This window comes from Furipterus horrens, unplaced genomic scaffold, assembly GCF_987537825.1.
Source record: "Furipterus horrens unplaced genomic scaffold, mFurHor1.1.pri manual_scaffold_5, whole genome shotgun sequence".
NCBI lineage: Eukaryota > Metazoa > Chordata > Mammalia > Chiroptera > Furipteridae > Furipterus > Furipterus horrens.
The window spans coordinates 90,846,784-90,865,131 of NW_028327175.1; the positions used below are offsets into that span (position 1 = coordinate 90,846,784).

Genomic DNA, 18,348 nt, shown 5'->3' on the forward strand with positions numbered 1-18,348 from the left:
TTGAATATTGTGATCAATGAACTGAACATATTGATGACTATTTCTGCTGAAAGTAAAATAAAATATTGATTGCTGTTTTGCCAATTTAAAGTGAAATCTTGTTTTACTAGGGACTGGATTAGAGGTAGTTAAATGAACCAGAGCTTCCTTTTACAATTACCTTCTCTTTGAAGTCATTTGTATGTGCATGTGTGTTTGTATTTATATTGTATTTGTATCGAAATATATTTGTATATGTTTAGAGAAGAGAGAAAAGAGTAAGAAACTGTTTCTATATTAATGCTTCAACATCCTCCAAAATGTTTCAACTTATCCTCTAAAAGAAATTTGTAGGAACAAGCTAAATATTCTCATTAGTGATGGTCCATATTTTCAGAAGGTGAATCTTTCAGAAGAGAATCTTAGGCTTCTGTACCAGAGATGTCACATTTAATAAATTGTGGCATCAGGATGGTTGTACTTTTTAGCAAAAATGCTTACAAAGAAGACTCTAGAGAAATAATAATAAGTAACGCTTATTGAGTGCTTACTTCAGGTTCATAACTCTATGAGGTAGGAAATATTATTTATTTTCTCCGCTTTACAGATGAGGAAGCTGAGGCAAAGAAATGTTAAATGGCTGAACTAAGGTCCCAGAGTCAATAAATGTGAGAGGGTGTGCACTAATGCACCCCATTGTGTATGTAGCTCTTTTAACTACTGCACCCACCTGCGCTACACAGACTTTTTCCAGGAGGTGCTAGAGTAGAGGGCAGTTATGCTGAGATTTATTTTCACTCTGGGTGAGGACTTCTAAGAATTATATTAGAGGACCATGATGATCAGTGCTGCTATTCACCGATCACAGTCAATCAATCTCTCTCTCTCTCTCTCTCTCTCTCTCTCTCTCTCTCTATATATATATATATATATATATATATAATCATATACTATAGAATTAACCAGTTTAAAGTGTACAATTCAGTGGTTTTTAGTGTATTCAAAAAATTGTACACTGTGATCAATTTTAGAAGATTTTTATCACCTTGAAAAGTTAGTTCTCACTAGCATTAATTCCCCATTTACCCTCAATCCTTCCTACTTCCTCCTCCCCCTACCTAGGCAACCACTAATCTTACTTTCTGCCTCTGTAGTTTTGTCTATTCTGGATATTGTATGGACTCATACAGTATGTGGTGTTTTGTGACTGGTTTCCTTCACTTAACATTTGTTTGCAAGTTTCATCTCTATTGGAGCATATATCAGCACTTCATTTATTTTGACTGCCAAATAATATTCCATTATATGGATAGACCACATTTTACTTACCCATACATAATTGATAGGTATTTGGGTTGTTTCCATTTTTTGGCTATTTCTAAGTAAGTTTTTGTATGGATGTATAGAATTTGGATATATATTTAGAAGTGGAATTTCTGGGTCATATGGTAATTCTAACCTTTTAAAAAATTAAAAACTAAAAAGAATTGCTAAGCTGCACCACTTTATGCTCCTACTAGCAATGTTTGAGGGTTCCAATTTTTGCATATACACACTATCATTTGTTATTATCTGCCTGTTTGATTATGCTATTATATTATAGTTGGTGGGAAATAGTATCTCATTGTTTTTGATTTGTACCTTCCCAATGAATAATGATGTTTCAGTTATTTTCATGTGGTTATTGGACATCTGTATATCTTCTTTGTTGAAATATCTATACATAGTTTTGTTTATTTTTAATTATGATATTGGTCTTTTTATTATTGAGTTGTAATAGTTCTTCATATAGTCTAGATATATGTCCCTTATTAGATACATGACTTGCAAATAGTTTCTCTCATTCTATGATTTACTTTGTTCACTTTTTTGATGGTGACTTTTGCAGCAGAAAAGTGTTTATTTTAATGAGGTCTAGTTTGTCATTTTTTTTCCTTTTGTTGCTTATGCTTTTGTCATCAAATGTAAGAAACTGTTGACTAATCCAAGATCACAAATATTTATGCTTATATATTCTTCTAAGAATTTTATAGTTTTAGCTTTTACACTTTTAGCTTTATGTGTAGGTCTTTGATCCATTTTGAGTTCATTTTTTAATATATGGTATAAGATAAGTGTTCGACTTCATTCTTTTGCATGTTAATATCTAGTTGTCCCAGCACCAGTTGTTGAAAAGACTATTCTCCATTTAATTGTCTTGACATTCTTGTCAAAAATCAATTGACCGTGAATGTGGGAGAGTTTATTTCTAGACTCCCACTTCTGTTTCATTGATATATCTGTCTCTCCTTAGTCCAGTACCGTACTGTTTGACTGTTGTAGCTTGGTAGAAAACTTTAAAATTGGGAAGTGTGTGTTCTAATTTTGGTCTTCTTTTTCAACATTGTTTTCACTGTTTTGGGTCCCTTGAATTTCCATATTAGTATGTCAATTACTGCAAAGAAATAAGGGGAAACTTAATGAGGATTGCATCTGTAGATCAATGTGGGGAGTATTGCCAACCTAACACCATTAAATCTTCAGATCCTTGAACACAGGATGTCATTAGTAGCCTCTTCAGTGGTTAGAATTTGTTGAGAGCTGCTTTGGCTTCTGACAGTAATAAACTGAGACGAACTGTCATGTACTTGATTTCTGACATCTGAGGGCTACCTTGGGAAACAGGCTCTGGCTGGTGTAATGGACTCTATTTTTTGTTAATAGGAACTACCCACAGACACAAGGACTCCTTGGCCTTCTAGCTCCTCTTTGACTTGCAAAGACTGAGATAACTCAGATTTCACAATATGAAGTTCCACCTTCTCGTGTTTCTGTTTGGTTCTCAGTTACTAAATGTTAAAACTACATTACTTCAGGGATTAAAGCAGATTTTGAGACACAAGAATTCTTGAAGTTCTCAAATGGAGTGACCAACACTAAGTTTCAATGACCGCAGTGAAGCTAAGTAGCATTTTAAACCTCAAGCAAATTCAGAAATTCCCTTACAGTGAGGCTATATCATTTGTTTTGGTCAAAACTCCACCAAATCTATGTTTATCTTATGAATAAAGAGGAAATGTGAGGTGTTCCTGAGCACACCAGTATCCACCTGCTTCAATGATTTAGGATCAGCCTGTGAAAGGCATACCCTCATGTACATGAGAAAATCAGGAGCTGGGATTTGGCCTGAAGCCAGTCACAAAATGTGTTCATTGCATTCCACAGTCTGGGTCATGGGGTAAGACAAATCATTGCATCTGGCCTTAGACCTGGGGAGCTCCTGCGGGAATGCAGTGGCTTTGTCACACAACATAATCTTGTAATCCATTGTCCATCTGTGACTGGTCTGCTTCCCAAAGAGGGGGAGTTTTGCTGCTTCCTGTTGTTCTATTACATGTTGCCCACCATTTCTTTGCTCATTGCCCCAGTGGCTTGTTCACCTGGGTCTACTGTGTACACGTTGGGTCTGCAAGTATCAAAGGCTGCTGTGAAATGTTTTTTGTTATTGTTTGTTTGTTTGTTTGTTTGTTTTTAGAATGGTCATTCCCACATTCACAGAACACACATGGCATAAACAAATGTCTCTCAAGGAAAGAGAGTTCCTGAAGTTCCAGAAAGCGCCCTACAGTTGGGTCAAGGATTGGCTTATTTTTCTAAAAGAAAAGTAAAAGAAGGGTAACCTCTGTATTATTTACACAGAACATCATTACATTATCAACACTGGGTAGGCTCATGATTTTTCATTATAAACTTGTTTTGGTTAAGTACCTTGAAAGGACCTTTTCTAGTATAAAGAAAGGGTTGCTTTCCTCTTAAACACCAGTTTCAGGGACAAATCAATACATCAGCCCAGGGAAACAAGTGTTTGTGTTTCCTCTGCTCCCCATTGCTGAGATTGCTGCAGGTAAAATGTGAAGAATTGCTGGACAGGGTAACAACGTGTGGGTTAACAGTGAGGCTTTGTGAAGGAATTGGTGAACTCTTAACACAGGGATCTGGGCACTTCCCCTGACGAAGTCTACAAAGTGGCGTAGAGGCACCAACAGTGCTCTGTCGCTGACCGTGGGAGGCTGATCAGGCCTCCGAGGTTGGAGCCAGCTGTAGGGGTCAGAAGAGTCATGTCCGTCTTTACAAAGAAACTGATACACTGAAGCTAGGAAGTCATATGCTACTAATATACTAAGGAATTTGGCTTGCTTTCTTACCATTGGGCTTATCCACCACTAATAACTTCACCTTCTTTCCTAATGTTTGACTGTCTTTATCTCTTAAAGGAACTGAAACTTTTGTTCATTTCTGCTATAACTGATAACCTCATCTTACATGGTCATGAAAAATTCTTCATAATGTACTACCACATAGGTTAACCAAAACCTAAGTTGCATCTGACATCCCAGATATCATATCCAAAAAGAATGTCCCATTTTCAAAAGGAAAACACATGCACTTTTATTATATGTGGTTATTTAAAATCGTAATTTATTGACATTTTTAATCAATGGACTACTTTATCAAAAGGGGGCAGATTTCAGTAAAAAAAAATGGGTAAGAAATTAAATACCTGTCAGGATATAGGCTGTGTCTTGGGCTTGTGCTTGTTCTCCCACACCTCTGCTACACACACACACACACACACACACACACACACACAGAGCTATAAAATGAGACTGGCTTTTCAAAATGAGTATTCTGGAATTCCAGGTGTCAATGAAATATAATTTGTGGTGTGTGTGTGTGTATGTGTGTGTGTGTGTGTGTGCATTTCCAAAGTAGTGGAGTGGTACGCTTTATAAAGTCTTTTTCAAAAACAGTAGAAACATGCTAACATTTTTCTTCCTTTCTGCTCTGAGTTCAGGCAGCCAGAACACCCCATCACTGAACATTACAGCTAATTCAAGATCTCATTCCAACTTTGGGGAACATATGCAGTCTCCAGAGTGGTCCTCAGCCCTGGCCAAGCTCAGTGTCACCTAGGAACTCTTTTAACTGTCATATTCCCAGTCCCCACCTCAAGCCACCGCCTACTGAATGGCAACGTGGAGGGTGGGTGAGGAGGAGGAGGACAGTACCGTTGCCAACACAGAAAGCACTTTTTGCACAAATTTGGAGATTCCTAAGGGTGCACTTCTTGGGAGCTAGAGTGTGAGCTGGATTTTTGTCCTGACCTAGCCCTGGCCTGGTTGTATGGTGTATGACCTGTCAGTCATTTCAGAAATTGTCTTGGTGGTGGTCCATGCAGTGGCTTTTCCCAGACTGTAGACTGGCCTCTGTTGTGCCCTGCTACCCTTGTTATTGAAGGGGAGCACTTGTGTGACAGAGTCTTATAACCAGTTGCAAAAGATGACAAGAGGCTAAGGCATGCGTTCATGTCAGTAAATAAAAAGATCATCTGGTAAAGTGATATATTGAAAGTGATTAGGATGCCACACCAACCTCCAGGAGTCTTGGGGAAGAGGAAAGGACCAGCAGGGCATGGTGTGATGGAAAGGAGGGGAAAGGAGAAGAGGAAGAGAGGTGGGCTGCTTACCTGAGTCCAGCCAGGAAGGGGAACATTGGAAGAAGGAAAACCTGGAGGCGAGTTTATGAGAAGAGGCTTCTCACTCTGCCCAGCGAGCAGAACTAGGCCTACAGTGGTCCCAGTCCCGCTCCAAAAGGACAGCTCCCCTTTCTAACCTCCCCAAACACACCAAGTTTGGCCAGCTGAGTAAGTGAACTGCTACTTCAGGTGCTGATCTCTCCTAACGGGATCTCCCATGCAGCTGAGAAATACCTGAATTATTATAAGGGGAGGCCTCCCTTTCCTTATCCAGTGCCATGTAAGTGCAGATTCAAGTGCAAATGAGTTTCTGTGAGCATGCATCTAATCACCCATGAGTGCAAATGACTCGCTATCTGACTCTTCAGGGTAGTGAAGGGTGGAGAATGTGTATGCAGGTCTGTCTGTCCACATGGTCTTGAGGGGAGGGAGTCATATAAAAGTAGAATGTGGGGTCCCTGAAGGGAGGGTGAAGGGAAGGGCTTGCCTTTCCCCCCAAAAAAGGCTGCAGAGAAAAACTAAAGTTCCCAGATCTCCCAATCTGCCTAGCAGTCCGTTCAGTCTCTGTTTTTATCTGGGTGCACTCTAAGTCAGGTCATGCTTTCGGATGCTTTTCTCTTATAGATGCAAATGCAAACATCTCTGATTTACATGACATACTGGTTATTTTCTTCCAACTTGGTTCTTTCTATAAAGCAGATTCTTTTTTAATGGATCTTTGACATTCACAGTATCCAAATACCTGACAAATTTAACCATGTGTTGAGTGTCTCCAAGTTGTTTCAGCCACGGTGCTTAGGTGCCGGGCACTTGGATCTAAGTGCACTAGCTCCCAGCCTGCAGAAAGGCGCGCCTGGTCTCTCCAGCAGACGCTGCGTGCGTGGTCAGACGTGGGCACCCCAGCGAGTGACCTCTTACACTACAGGGTGCCACCACTTTCCTGGCCAGAGGACTAGAAAAGCAGAAAAATGCTATGACTTAATACCATAGTCCCTTTCTTCTATAATTACCAAGCCCCATTATTATGAACAAATCACTCTCTTGGCTCTACTACAGGTTTAATAGCTTATAGCTCAGGAACAAGAACTGACCTGAAATCATTTCCTTCATTCACTAACGTCCCAAATATTGCAATATTGGCATAAGGAAAATAAGCAGTTGAACAGGACAAGGAGTTTGGTTATTACCCCGAGAGGGAGACATAATGACACCCCAGATGATTCATTTACTGCATTCGTGGAATCACAAGTGCCTAGTGAATGCCAACTTCACACTGGGGCCTCTGGCATTCGGCATCAGGCATTAAAGGCACGAACATTTCTTTAGAGCTGCTTATGCTGAAGTTTATCACGATCATTCAGCCATTGCCTAGCAACTTGTGAAGGCTGTCAAAGAGCTCTTTGTCCTCAGGCCTGGCAAAAACAGTCCCTCACACATCTCCTTATCAGCATTACAACATTTATCAGGGAAAAGGGCTGCCTTTGAGCCAGAGTCCTGCAAATTTAAAGATACACCCTTCCTATCTTGCCTCTTCAGCCAAACAGTTTAGGAAGTTGTTTCCTGAAGTAACTCATATTAGAGCCTTTATCTGTGCTTTGGGAAACATTCCAGAAGAATTTCCTCAAGATGTCCCATAATTCTTCTATTGCTTCACAATCGGGGCTAGCATTAAAGAACACAGACCTGAGCTCATGAGTGTATATCTTCTCAAAAACAGGCAAGGCAGATATTTCCACCCTCTTTGAGGGGAGGGTCACCGTCTTAGGTGTACAAAATATAACCTGCCGGGCTTCCTGGTCTCACTGTGCTTCCCACCACTTCTTCAGGGAAGAAAAGCATGGGATGGTCACTCTATCCAGTGGAAAATAGTCCTGAATATCTCTCACCGAAAAAGAGACTGGGCTTATGAATTCATTCACCAAATACTTGACACCTTCCATCTGCCAGGCACTAGAGTGAACTATAACAAGCACCATCTCTCCTCCGTGGAATTGCCCCCTGCGTGGAGCATGGGGTTAGGGCTGGATCTTTCATCTGCATTCTCTCCTATATTTCTCTGGAATTCATCTCTCCCTGCATCCCAATTGCCATTAATTTAGCTTAAGACCTTGTCATTTTTATCATTTTTTTAACTTGGTTAATCCAAAATAGATACCTGACAGGTCTTTCTTCTGGGATCATCATCAAAGCTTCTTCTGCCCTCCCACAAAACACAGGTTTAATTATGCACGTCTCCTATTTAATTGTCCATTTGGTCCCTATTAACACTGTTACCAAACTAAAGGGATTTGCTTACCTGCACACATCAAAGCCCAGTCAAATGCAAACACAAGTTTGCAGCAAAGAAAGTGAAGGTTTGTTATTTGAAGAAATGGTGCCAAACTGGAGTCACAGGGCAGCCATTGCTCTAAGACCTAGCTCCCCGATGACTTCTAGGGGACGGGTTATATCGGGGAAAACCGTTAGTCATGGTGGAGTCAGGGTTGTGGTCTCTACTGACTGGCTTGCGCTAGCAAGGGGTAGTTGACCAGTGCATCTGGTCCTGATGTCAGCCGTAGTGTCTTTGCCTGGTTTCACAAGGGTGTAGCTGGTGGGGTCATTCGGCTTTTCTGGGTCTGGACCTGAAGCACAACTGAAAACTAGACGCCATCTTTAGTTTGACTAAAACTCTGTCTCTTTGGTCGGCAGACCCAAGGCTTTGGCCCTAAGATTGTTTGGTGTTGATCAGAACCTCATTGCCCCGAGGGCTTTATGATTAAGGGGGTGGGCATGCAAAGAAGAGGGAGGTGGCTGAGCTAGGGTGCTGGATGAGGCCAGTTTGAATCAAAAGGAAGGAAAGGAGAAGAGGTCATATTAAAGAAATGCAGTTTCCGTGAGGTCACAACGCCAGGAGGGAGCTCACACTCCACAGTATGGTGTTCCCGGCTCTTCTCCATGTGACCGTTGCCTGGCTGCCTGGACAGCTCTCCCGCTCTCCACAGCCGCAGTTTCGGCTGTCCCCAACTTGGGATTCCTGAAGGATGGGACACGTAACTTCTTTGGGCCTCTGAGTCTCTCATCCAACTTTCCTTTAGCTTGGAACCATCCTTTACCTTCACAAGCTACCTTCGTCTCCGACTGTGATCCCTCGCAGGGTTGGTGTGCCTGCTCTGGGGTCGTTACCATGCTAGGTTTAGAAGTTGTTTGGAGAGGACCCCTCACCAGCAAGCCAGCACTGTCAGACCCTGTGAATGTTTATTGAGTGGAAGTCTCTCATCTGTCTTTGACAAACAAGGAAATAAAAAGATGTCTTGTAGGACTCTAGCAAAGTTGGCAAAGACTAGGATGAGATCAGTGGAAATAATTCAGGAATAAAACAAACACACACACACACAGCCAAAAAATTGGTTAAAGCAAGCTTAGAGTTCCCTATCCTGGAGAAAAAGGTCACTGTATGCCTTACATAGAAGTCACATCAGTAGCACTTACCCTGTGAGTCTCATTGCCTAAAATCTCACACTTACAGATTCATTTCTAACACTCTTATTGTATATTTTCTTAAAATATTAATATTCTCTAGAGGAGGTAACACCTCAGCAATAATAAATTTATCTTATCCTTTCCTGGCTGTAAGATGAAGGGAAAGAGCAAGAGGATACAAGAGGCCTAAAGCAGGAAAGTAGCAATAGGAGAAAATGTTGCTTTAAGAGGACAAAAAAAAAGACAGCATCACACTTTTCCGTGGAGTTACCCCCTGACTGTGATATACTTTAATTTTGTCTTCTAGCAGATTAGGCGTTAATACCTGCAAAATGATGACTCCTTGTTACTGATGATAGAGAAAAAGGATGGAATTTTTAGGGGAAGTTAGTAATAGAATTGTTATAATACACTTTCCAATGAAAGACTTCATTGCAATCATAAAATAAAAGTCCTTTAAAAGAAGCTTGGTTCTGTTGAAATATGTGTATAGAGTACATGATTAGAGACAGAAGATTTGATAGATGATCTCTAGAATTTCCTGTGATTGTCTGGAAATGAAATGATAGGTAAATCATGTGGAACAAGCTTATCTTTGCCATGGATCTCCTTGCTATATGGAGGGCCTTGATACACATATGATAATTACCTTGATAAAGGTGATTATGACAGATGCTTATGCTAATCAGCTGAACAAACCTGTTAGGGAAGAAGAATCAGATATGAAATAAAAAATCACTTACTCACATTTGTCAGTCTACCCATGAGTCATTTTTCTTAACATGCTCTGATTGAGAATGTGCTAAGTCATATATAAATCATGATGATCTATAACGGCAAAAGTAGCATATACTTTTTGACCTAAAGTGTGTTCCATTCCATCTTAACGGCATTAAGTATAATATTAAGGAGAGATTTGGCAGACCGTTGATAAACTAAATCACTATAAATAGCTAAATCTCCCCTTCCCCTAATCGCCCACCCCCAAAAAAGTGCCAAAAATCAGGACAAATTTTCATGATGATTTTCAGATTGGCAAAGTAATTACTTAGCTTCCATTTCTCCAAAATCCTAACTGGGACTTGCCTGGGTAGCTCTAGACTAAAAGGACCAGGGTGTCATCTGAATCTCTATGAAGCAGAAGTCCCTATTTCAGCTATTGATAATCAGGAGTCCTGGTTCACGGTCAGAGCTCAGGAACTGAACTTGAAGTGAGTGAAGCCTGTAGCAGGTTAGCTCTGTTGGTGCTTCCTTCAAATTCACAAAGCGAAGTTCAGGTTTGTAGCCTCCTTAGAAGTGATTCATTCCTCTAAACATTTGATGCTTCTGCCTTGAACAGGTGTCAGTCAAAACACCAGACAGGATTCTATGGCTGGTGAATTCCATTTCAGGGACATAGAGTTTGCAATTCCATCTCAGCTTTTCAAAAGAGATATGCTATCTTTTTTTTAAGATTATGTATTTGTGAACTCAAAAATAAAATTGTAGTAGGTTAAAATTCTATATCTCACTCTTTGGAGAACTCGGACACCCTAATCAACTTATGACAGGCCTGATCTCCTTTCTCCAACCAGCAGTCCAAGCTTAAACTGTAGTCTGTTGTTGATTCAAGCCAGACACGGTGAGGTCTGCATACTCTCACGCCTCCTTTACCATGTAGGAGATGTTCCGGAGGAAGAAAACAGAACAGTCAAAAGTGGAAGATGTAGGTCAGCAGAAATGGCTGCGTAAGTTCACATTCTGGTTTGGGGCTGCTTCTGTCCTAAGGTTTGGGCCACAGCAGCTTTTCTCCTAATTAACTTAGAAGCAAAACCTGTGACCCGAACATCGCCTTCTCTGCTTCCTTGGTGCTGGGTTGTGTTAGTGTTCCGGAATCCTTGTGGGTGTGCGTGCTTGTGTTCTTACCATGTTTTTACTTGGTCTAAGGCCAGCAGGCACCAGTTCACTGCTAATTATAACTCATTCTTATTGCCTGTCAATGCAAAGAGCACTTCTTCGAGTTGTGAAGAATTCAGACTTACAAGAAAGCGTTCCCTGTCGTATTTCAAGTGCAGACTTACAAAAGACAGTTCCATTTACCTCCAGTAAAGCCTGATTTTATTTTTTATTTTTGCAACTTGGGTTTTTCTTTGGGTTTTCTCTAGGCATTGTGTTCATTCATGACTGACTCTGAAGTTTCTCTATTTCCAGAGGGAGAGTTAATCACCTACATAATTTCATAATAATCAACTTAGACAACAGCTGTAAATAACATCAATTTGTGATAGTCTGCCTATAGCTGCCCAAAGTCAGATTAAATTTTTAAAGAGGAATTTGGTGGCACAGATTTCTGTGTAGCACAATGTTTCATTAAAATATTTTAGGATTGTGTTTATTTGATTGCTCCAGGCGGACTTTTTTGTGTTAAACAATTTAACAACCTTTTATTTCTCATTATCTTTTTTTAAAAAAGGAATTTATTTATTCATTTATTTATTTATTATAGAGAGAGGGGACAGGAGGAGAGAGAGAGGGAGAAAACCATCGTTGTGGTAGAGAAGCATCACATCTCGCATCCCCCTCCCCCAATGGGGGCCTGGCCCGCAACCAGGCATGTGCCCTGATCAGAAATTGAAACAGTGACCTTTAACTTTACAAGATGATGCTCAACAACTGAGCCATGCTGGTTAGGACAATTTCTCCTTATCTTTTTTACACTTTTCCCATTTCTCTGTAAAAATAATGAATGGAGGGGAAGGTATGAAGTCACTATGAGTTAAATGATGCAATGTTTTTGATAAATTTTGCTTTTAATAGAGCCTTGGGCTTCCCCTTTGTCCTCTCCTCCTAAAGAAGAAAATCAGTATAGCAAATCAGTTTATTTCTTCTCATTTATGACTATAGAAAATAGCCCTGGGATTATTTTAAAGTTCAGATGATACATGATCATGCAATATATGATGGCATATTGATGTGTATAAGTGAATTTTAAACTTTATGCCACCTCTACTCATTGTTGTCTGGGATGACCCAGCTTTGATACCATGACCTTAGTCCTTGTCTCTCATTTCGCATTCCAGAGGCACCTGCCTGTCACTCAGCCTTGACTGTGTGTGTTGTTCCAGGTGTCCACTGTGACAGCGTGTGCACTGAGGGACGCTGGGGTCCCAACTGCTCCCTGCCCTGCTACTGTAAGAACGGGGCTTCATGCTCCCCTGACGACGGCATCTGTGAGTGTGCACCGGGGTTCCGAGGCACCACTTGCCAGAGAAGTAAGTGTTTCCTCAGGTGGCAGTTCTGTTTCTCCTTAGGGCACCGTGTGTGTAAAATGTTCTCTGTCCCACGCCGCAGTTCACAGTGATGTTCTGTTGCGGTCGAGGGCAGAAGAAAGTGTAATGGGTCACCCCGTCCTTTGTAGAGCTGTCCTTGAAAACACATCCTGAGTTTTATTCCTCCCAACCCTCAGGACTAACTTAACAGATGGTGGCTCTAGCCATTTTTTCCCAGTAGTGATTTCATTGCCTCATTGGCATCAACAGGGTATGTTTCTTGATCCTGCCTTAAATCTTGCAAATGGTGTTCCAGATATCCAGTGACCTGTAAATATTTTATTCAGCAGTTTTGGCATTGGCCTTATTTCAATTACTAGAAATCAACATCAGCCAAACCTTGAGGCAAGTCATGCATCCTGCTAGTAGTCTTAAAGTTAGTTCTCTGGGGAAAATAGAATTGCCGAGTTACAAATGGGGACTGTTAACACTGGTCAATTGAAATTTTAAGTTAGGAAATAAGCCATAAGGTTTTACTACATCTTCTCGTATGTCCTCAAGAAAGGAATATGCAACTAACTATAAGATACATTATTCTAAAGTTTTAATTACTTTTTAAATTAAGAGCTCTATGCAGTTGGCCTGTATTTAAATCCAAATAATGTCTTGGGAAGAACCTAACTATGTAACATTTTGCTTATTCACTTTTCAACCACAATCACTAACCTGGACCATGTTGAGGAGGAACCATCTTTTAATTCTGAGTATAAATCTATTTATTGCTGGTAATGACTCAAAGACTAAAGGATCAACACATGGCGTGAGGGTATTTATTTGGGCCTTGTTAGAATTTAGAAGGTTATTTCCTTCCTTCATTTATTTTTTAAGGCCTCTAGCTCTATGCCAAATCTCAAGCTAATTGGGGCCATAACAGAGAAGAATAAAGAGGACTAAGTTACGTGCCTGCCCTCAGGCAATTCAGAATTTAGTGGCTTTTTTCAGTATTAAAAAATACACTTGTTTCCTTGGTGGTCGTTATTTTATACTTGGAAAAATTTCAGTATCATTAAAAATTATTTTTACCCAAAACTTGGACTAGCTCTTAATGTGGAATATGAAAGAAACACACCTGAGGAAAGATAACTGTCAGTTTCCATTCTGTTTTCAGTCTGTTCCCCTGGCTTCTACGGGCATCGCTGCAGCCAGACCTGCCCACAGTGTGTGCACAGCAGCGGGCCCTGCCACCACATCACTGGCCTGTGCGACTGCCTGCCCGGCTTCACAGGCACCCTCTGTAATGAAGGTGAGGCGCAGTTTTGGAGAGACACCCTCTGAGGAGCAAGCCCCATGCAGCGTGTCCTCCGGCTTCCCTGAGGACGCCCTCCCGCTACCAGCAATCTATGCCTCTGCTAGGCTGTGTTTGCAGCTTCTGTAAATACAACTTTGAGCTTTGGAAAAGCTGGCTTACCACCTCCGCAAAACCTCTTTATTCTCGGAACTGTACTCTTCTTCAGTTTTAATTGGAAACAGCCTCCCATGAAAAATCAATATGAGGAAGGATTTTGGCTTCCTGAGTGAAAAGTTATGAAGTCGGGTTTCTAGAAAATGTGATGATGTCTCCTGGCTTGCGATGCCTCAGTAAGGGTGTTTGGCTTCATGTGTTTGTAAAATTGAGTCCATTGAGGATTAGGGATGCTGTTAGGTGGAGGCAACTACGAAATGGGCACCTGGGTCGATGTTCTTTAGAATTATTTCCTGTCCCAAGAGCCTAGGGCTCTGTGAGATTAGAGGCGATGATGAGTTACTGACCTATAACTTATTCACAGTGTGTCCCAGTGGCAGATTTGGGAAAAACTGTGCAGGAATTTGTACCTGTACCAACAATGGAACCTGTAACCCCATTGACAGATCTTGTCAATGTTACCCGGGATGGATCGGCAGTGACTGCTCTCAACGTAAGTCTTATTTGAGAATAACTGGTCAACCATTTTTATTTATTTGTTTTCAAATTCTTTAGGGTTGACATATGAGTGGTTGCATGATCAAGCAAAATACATGAATGATTATGAGATACATTTTAAAATTTTTAAATGGCTTTCTTTCCCCATTCAGAACTGTGTGCAATGGCCCAACATTTAAATCTAAATAGTGTCTTGAAAAGAACCTAAATAAATAGCATTTTTGCTTATTTACTTTTCAGTGATCCTTCACCTGTAAAATTGGGATCATATACTCATGAAATCTATTCTAAGATTCACTCCAGACCTCAAGTATCAGATATTATTTTTCCTTTTCCCTGGGGGAAAAAAGTAGTTTCACAATTATGGAAAACATTTTTCATTTTTAAAAATTACTTCAGATTTATTCATTGTCTCTATTGGGCTGTATTCTCTACTGGGTAACCATATAGAAATTATAGGTGGTCCTCCTTTTAAGCAGCTAAGTTCTTGAAGCATTAGTATGAATGAAAATGTTTTTATTTTTATTTTTTGTAAATTAAATAATTTTACCCCCTAACCTTACATTACTGTTTCACAGATGCTTTATCTGAGGTTCTGATGGCCCTCCAATGGGCAGTGACCCCTCCTAAGATTTAGTTTGCTTCTTACAAATCTAAGATCTTAAATCTTTATCTTAGATCAAATCCAAGGTAACTGAAGATTTAACATTGTTTTCTGCTTTTTCTAATTAAGAGGTTTTACAAGTAAACCAATTCTTACACACAACTGGGAACATTAACATTTAAAACAAGCCTCTAGTGACAACTCTAGAATTGGCTGAGTACCAGTTTTCAAGATCAAAGACACAAATTACATGACCTTGGGTCCCTGAACCTCTCTCAAGTCATATTTTTTTTTTCTGTCTCATCTCTGCTTAAACAGCCTCTCCTCAGGGAGGCATTAAGAAGCAGCTTCATTGTTCTTGCCCCTCTTAACCTGTTCTATTATTTTTTTCATAGTATTTATCACCATTGGTTTTTGGGCTGGATGGTTGGTTCCCTGCCTTCCCTACTGAAATAAAAGCTTCCAGAGGGCAGCCAGGACTTCCTCTTATTCTCTGCTGTCTCCCTTATTCCCCAAACAGTGCTGGGCACAGACATGCTGAATATGCATTTGTTAAATGACTAAATCTGTAAACTTGACATGATTTTTGCCTCACTCTGCAGCCTGCGATGAATGCATATGTCAAGGGTGATGGTAACGGTCTCAGTCAGCGTTGCCGTCTGGGTTTGAGTCAGATTTGGAGCAGTTTGCTTCCATAGTCGTGATGCACACAGCTAACCTCTCACATGCGAGGTGTGGAAGGGTGGATGGGGTTTCCTTGCCGGGTGCTGGCCTCAGAACTCTAACCGAGCTCTCCATGCATGTTGTGGTTTCAGCTTGTCCACCCGCCCACTGGGGCCCAAACTGCATCCACACGTGCAACTGCCACAACGGGGCCTTCTGCAGCGCCTACGACGGGGAATGTAAATGCACTCCTGGCTGGACGGGGCTCTACTGCACTCAGAGTAAGCAGCCAGCCTTCCAAACCCACCAACAGAACCACACCGCAGGAGGACACAGCCTTTCCCTTTGCACACAGAGGCAGAGCTCAGCCAGCTTTCCCGGCATTGGAGTGTTTCGTCTACCCATGACCTCTAGACATCTAAATCTCTCTGAGTGGCTCAGAGCTGCCATGTCCCAGGTTTACTGCCTCCATGGCATCTCAGGGCACTGAGATGGACGAATGCCCTATGTGGTGGTGGGCAGTTTCTTTCTCTTCTCCTGTAACCAGACCCTATTTATGTGGCTCAGACTCCCTCCCGTGCATTCGAACAGCATGAAGGTTAGGAGAAGTGATAGTGATTAGAAAGGTAGTGAGGACAACAGCCTCGCTGCCTGACTTAACGTGTGCTCTTGCAGAAGATTGAGCTCAGTGGTCCTCAAACATGAGCGCGCTTCAGAATCACCCGATGGCTCATTAAGCTGGACCCCCTCCCAGAGTGTCTGATTCCATAGGTCTGGGCTAGGGCCTGAGAATTCACATTTCTAACAGTTTTCCAGGTGGTGATGCCAGTGTGGGACCATGCTTTAAGAATCACTAGGGTTTTATATTCTATAGTGTCCTAACTATTTCTTATTCAGTAAAATTATTAGAATCATAGGTTACAATGTGCAAAGTACTCCACAGCTTGGCACCATTGGGGAGAAAAGACTATTCTCTACCCTCTTGCCTTTAATTGAATAAAGGAGAAAAGATAGGAAAGCGTGTATTTTGATGATCATTAATACTAATATATAATTTTAAATGGTAGAAATGAGTGGAGGAGGAGAGACAAGTCATAAATTAGGCAATTCTTGTTTAATACTAATTAGAAAACATAATTAAAGAATGGGCTGAACAAGTATTTTGGAACTTCCTAGAAAAGGGTAAAGGCCTTGAGCCATGATTTGAAAGAGAGACTTCCCAAGGAGGAAGGTTGTCCCGAGCATTTCTGCTGAAATTGGATATATAAAGGTTTTTGAGCTCCTTAAGGGAAAGTACTTATGTTATTATTTATAATTCCAAAATGAGGACCTGCTTCAATCAGAGGTGCTTTTTAAGTGAAGTATCACAATGCAGTGGGAAGAGCAGGGATCTGGAGCCAGACCTCCCTGCATTTTGGGTTGTCGCCCTGCCAGCCTGCCATTTGCTGGCTGTGTGACAGGGCACGCAGGGCTCAGTTCCCATGTGCAGGGTGGGATTACCCACCCCTGTGTTTCTGGGCTGCTGTGAAGCTTCAGTGAGAGGATGTGCAAGAAGAATCGGGCACACATCGGTGCTAAATAAGTGCAATGGCAATGGTGGTGGTTGTCGCATTCTGACATTTGTGTCTGCCTCCCATTTCCTGAGAGTTGAGCCTTCAAAGATTAAATAAAAAACAAAACAAAACAGAAAACAACCTCCCTCCGAACAATAGGAACAGTTAAAGGCACACGTGATGCTTGGGAACAGCCATGTGCCAGCAGCTATGGAAGATTTCTTCATGCCACGGGGCCCTGAAGCTCTCTTGTTGGACAGCTGTGGGCCCGTGAAGGCCAGCAGGGCTGTGCAGGTCCTCAGCTCAAGGGTCCTGGTGGTCTGGGCCTTGAAAATTGAGAAGCAGTGGGAAGACTTATTGCTTCTTTATAAAGATCCTGTGAAGTGCAGGGTTTTTAAAGTCCAACATTCTACCACACATTGTTCATGAAAGAGATCGTATCATCTAAGTAATGGATACAGTGGACAGGGTGGGTATCAGAACTGGAGACATTCAGTACCAACAGTAAAAGCATATACAGGTCATTTTAATATAAAGTTCTCATTTCAGTCCATGGAATTTGAGTCCAGGATTCTAGTAGTGGAATGAAAGAATGAAAGGAAATGTCCCAGACTTCTGCAGGGTTGAGGATGCCTTGTGAGAAGACACCAGTCTTGCCTCCAGGGTACCACTGATGTTTAAATTGCCAGGTATAAAACTGTTCTGCCGCCTGCTTATGAATGACAGCCTCCTTACAAGAAACCCTTCCTGGGACTTCAAAGAAGGCTTTGTGACAAGCTGACATATGTAGTAGTCTTTATTCACTCTCTAGTGGCTCAAGGTTTTTTTAAATGTTGGAAGCAAGTGCTGTGTTTCTGCTCGGCCTCTTGACTCCTGCTGTCCTTCCTCCCCACACAGGATGTCCCCTGGGGTTTTATGGAAAGGACTGTGCGTTGATATGCCAGTGTCAAAATGGAGCTGACTGCGACCACATCTCTGGGCAGTGTACTTGCCGCACGGGGTTCATGGGGAAGCACTGTGAACAGAGTGAGTATAAGAGCGTGACCTCTCTCGACAGCCTTTTTTCCTTCCATAATCCCTTTTACCAGATGCCTGAAGATATTAAGGCAGCGCTCACAACTTTTAAGTTGTCTGAGCTGGTGGCTGGTCACCAGCACAATTGACTTCCCCTTCAAAGACCTGGCCACCTTTGGATATTTGCTGACTGTCTTCTCTCAAAATTCTTCTTCTGAGTAACTAACTACTTAGTGCTCTGGGTGGAGGGGGTGTGGCTACAAGACTGAAGACAGAATTCAAGTTTTCCATCTGTTCATCCTGGCTCCCTCTTCCTCTCCTTCTTATTTTTGGAATGTGAATGCTCAGAGCTT

At 41.5% G+C, this 18,348-nt stretch overlaps 1 protein-coding gene across 1 annotated transcript in view; it reads left to right on the forward strand.

Annotated features, from left to right (window-relative positions):
* Window positions 1-18,348, forward strand: part of MEGF10 (multiple EGF like domains 10) — a 129,580-nt gene that overhangs the window by 95,029 nt on the left and 16,203 nt on the right. The window contains exons 13-17 of the mRNA XM_090279072.1: window positions 12,058-12,204; window positions 13,370-13,504; window positions 14,028-14,156; window positions 15,581-15,709; window positions 17,879-18,007. Of these exons, the coding sequence (XP_090135198.1) occupies window positions 12,058-12,204; window positions 13,370-13,504; window positions 14,028-14,156; window positions 15,581-15,709; window positions 17,879-18,007 (669 nt within the window). The remainder of the gene's footprint in view (window positions 1-12,057; window positions 12,205-13,369; window positions 13,505-14,027; window positions 14,157-15,580; window positions 15,710-17,878; window positions 18,008-18,348) is intronic.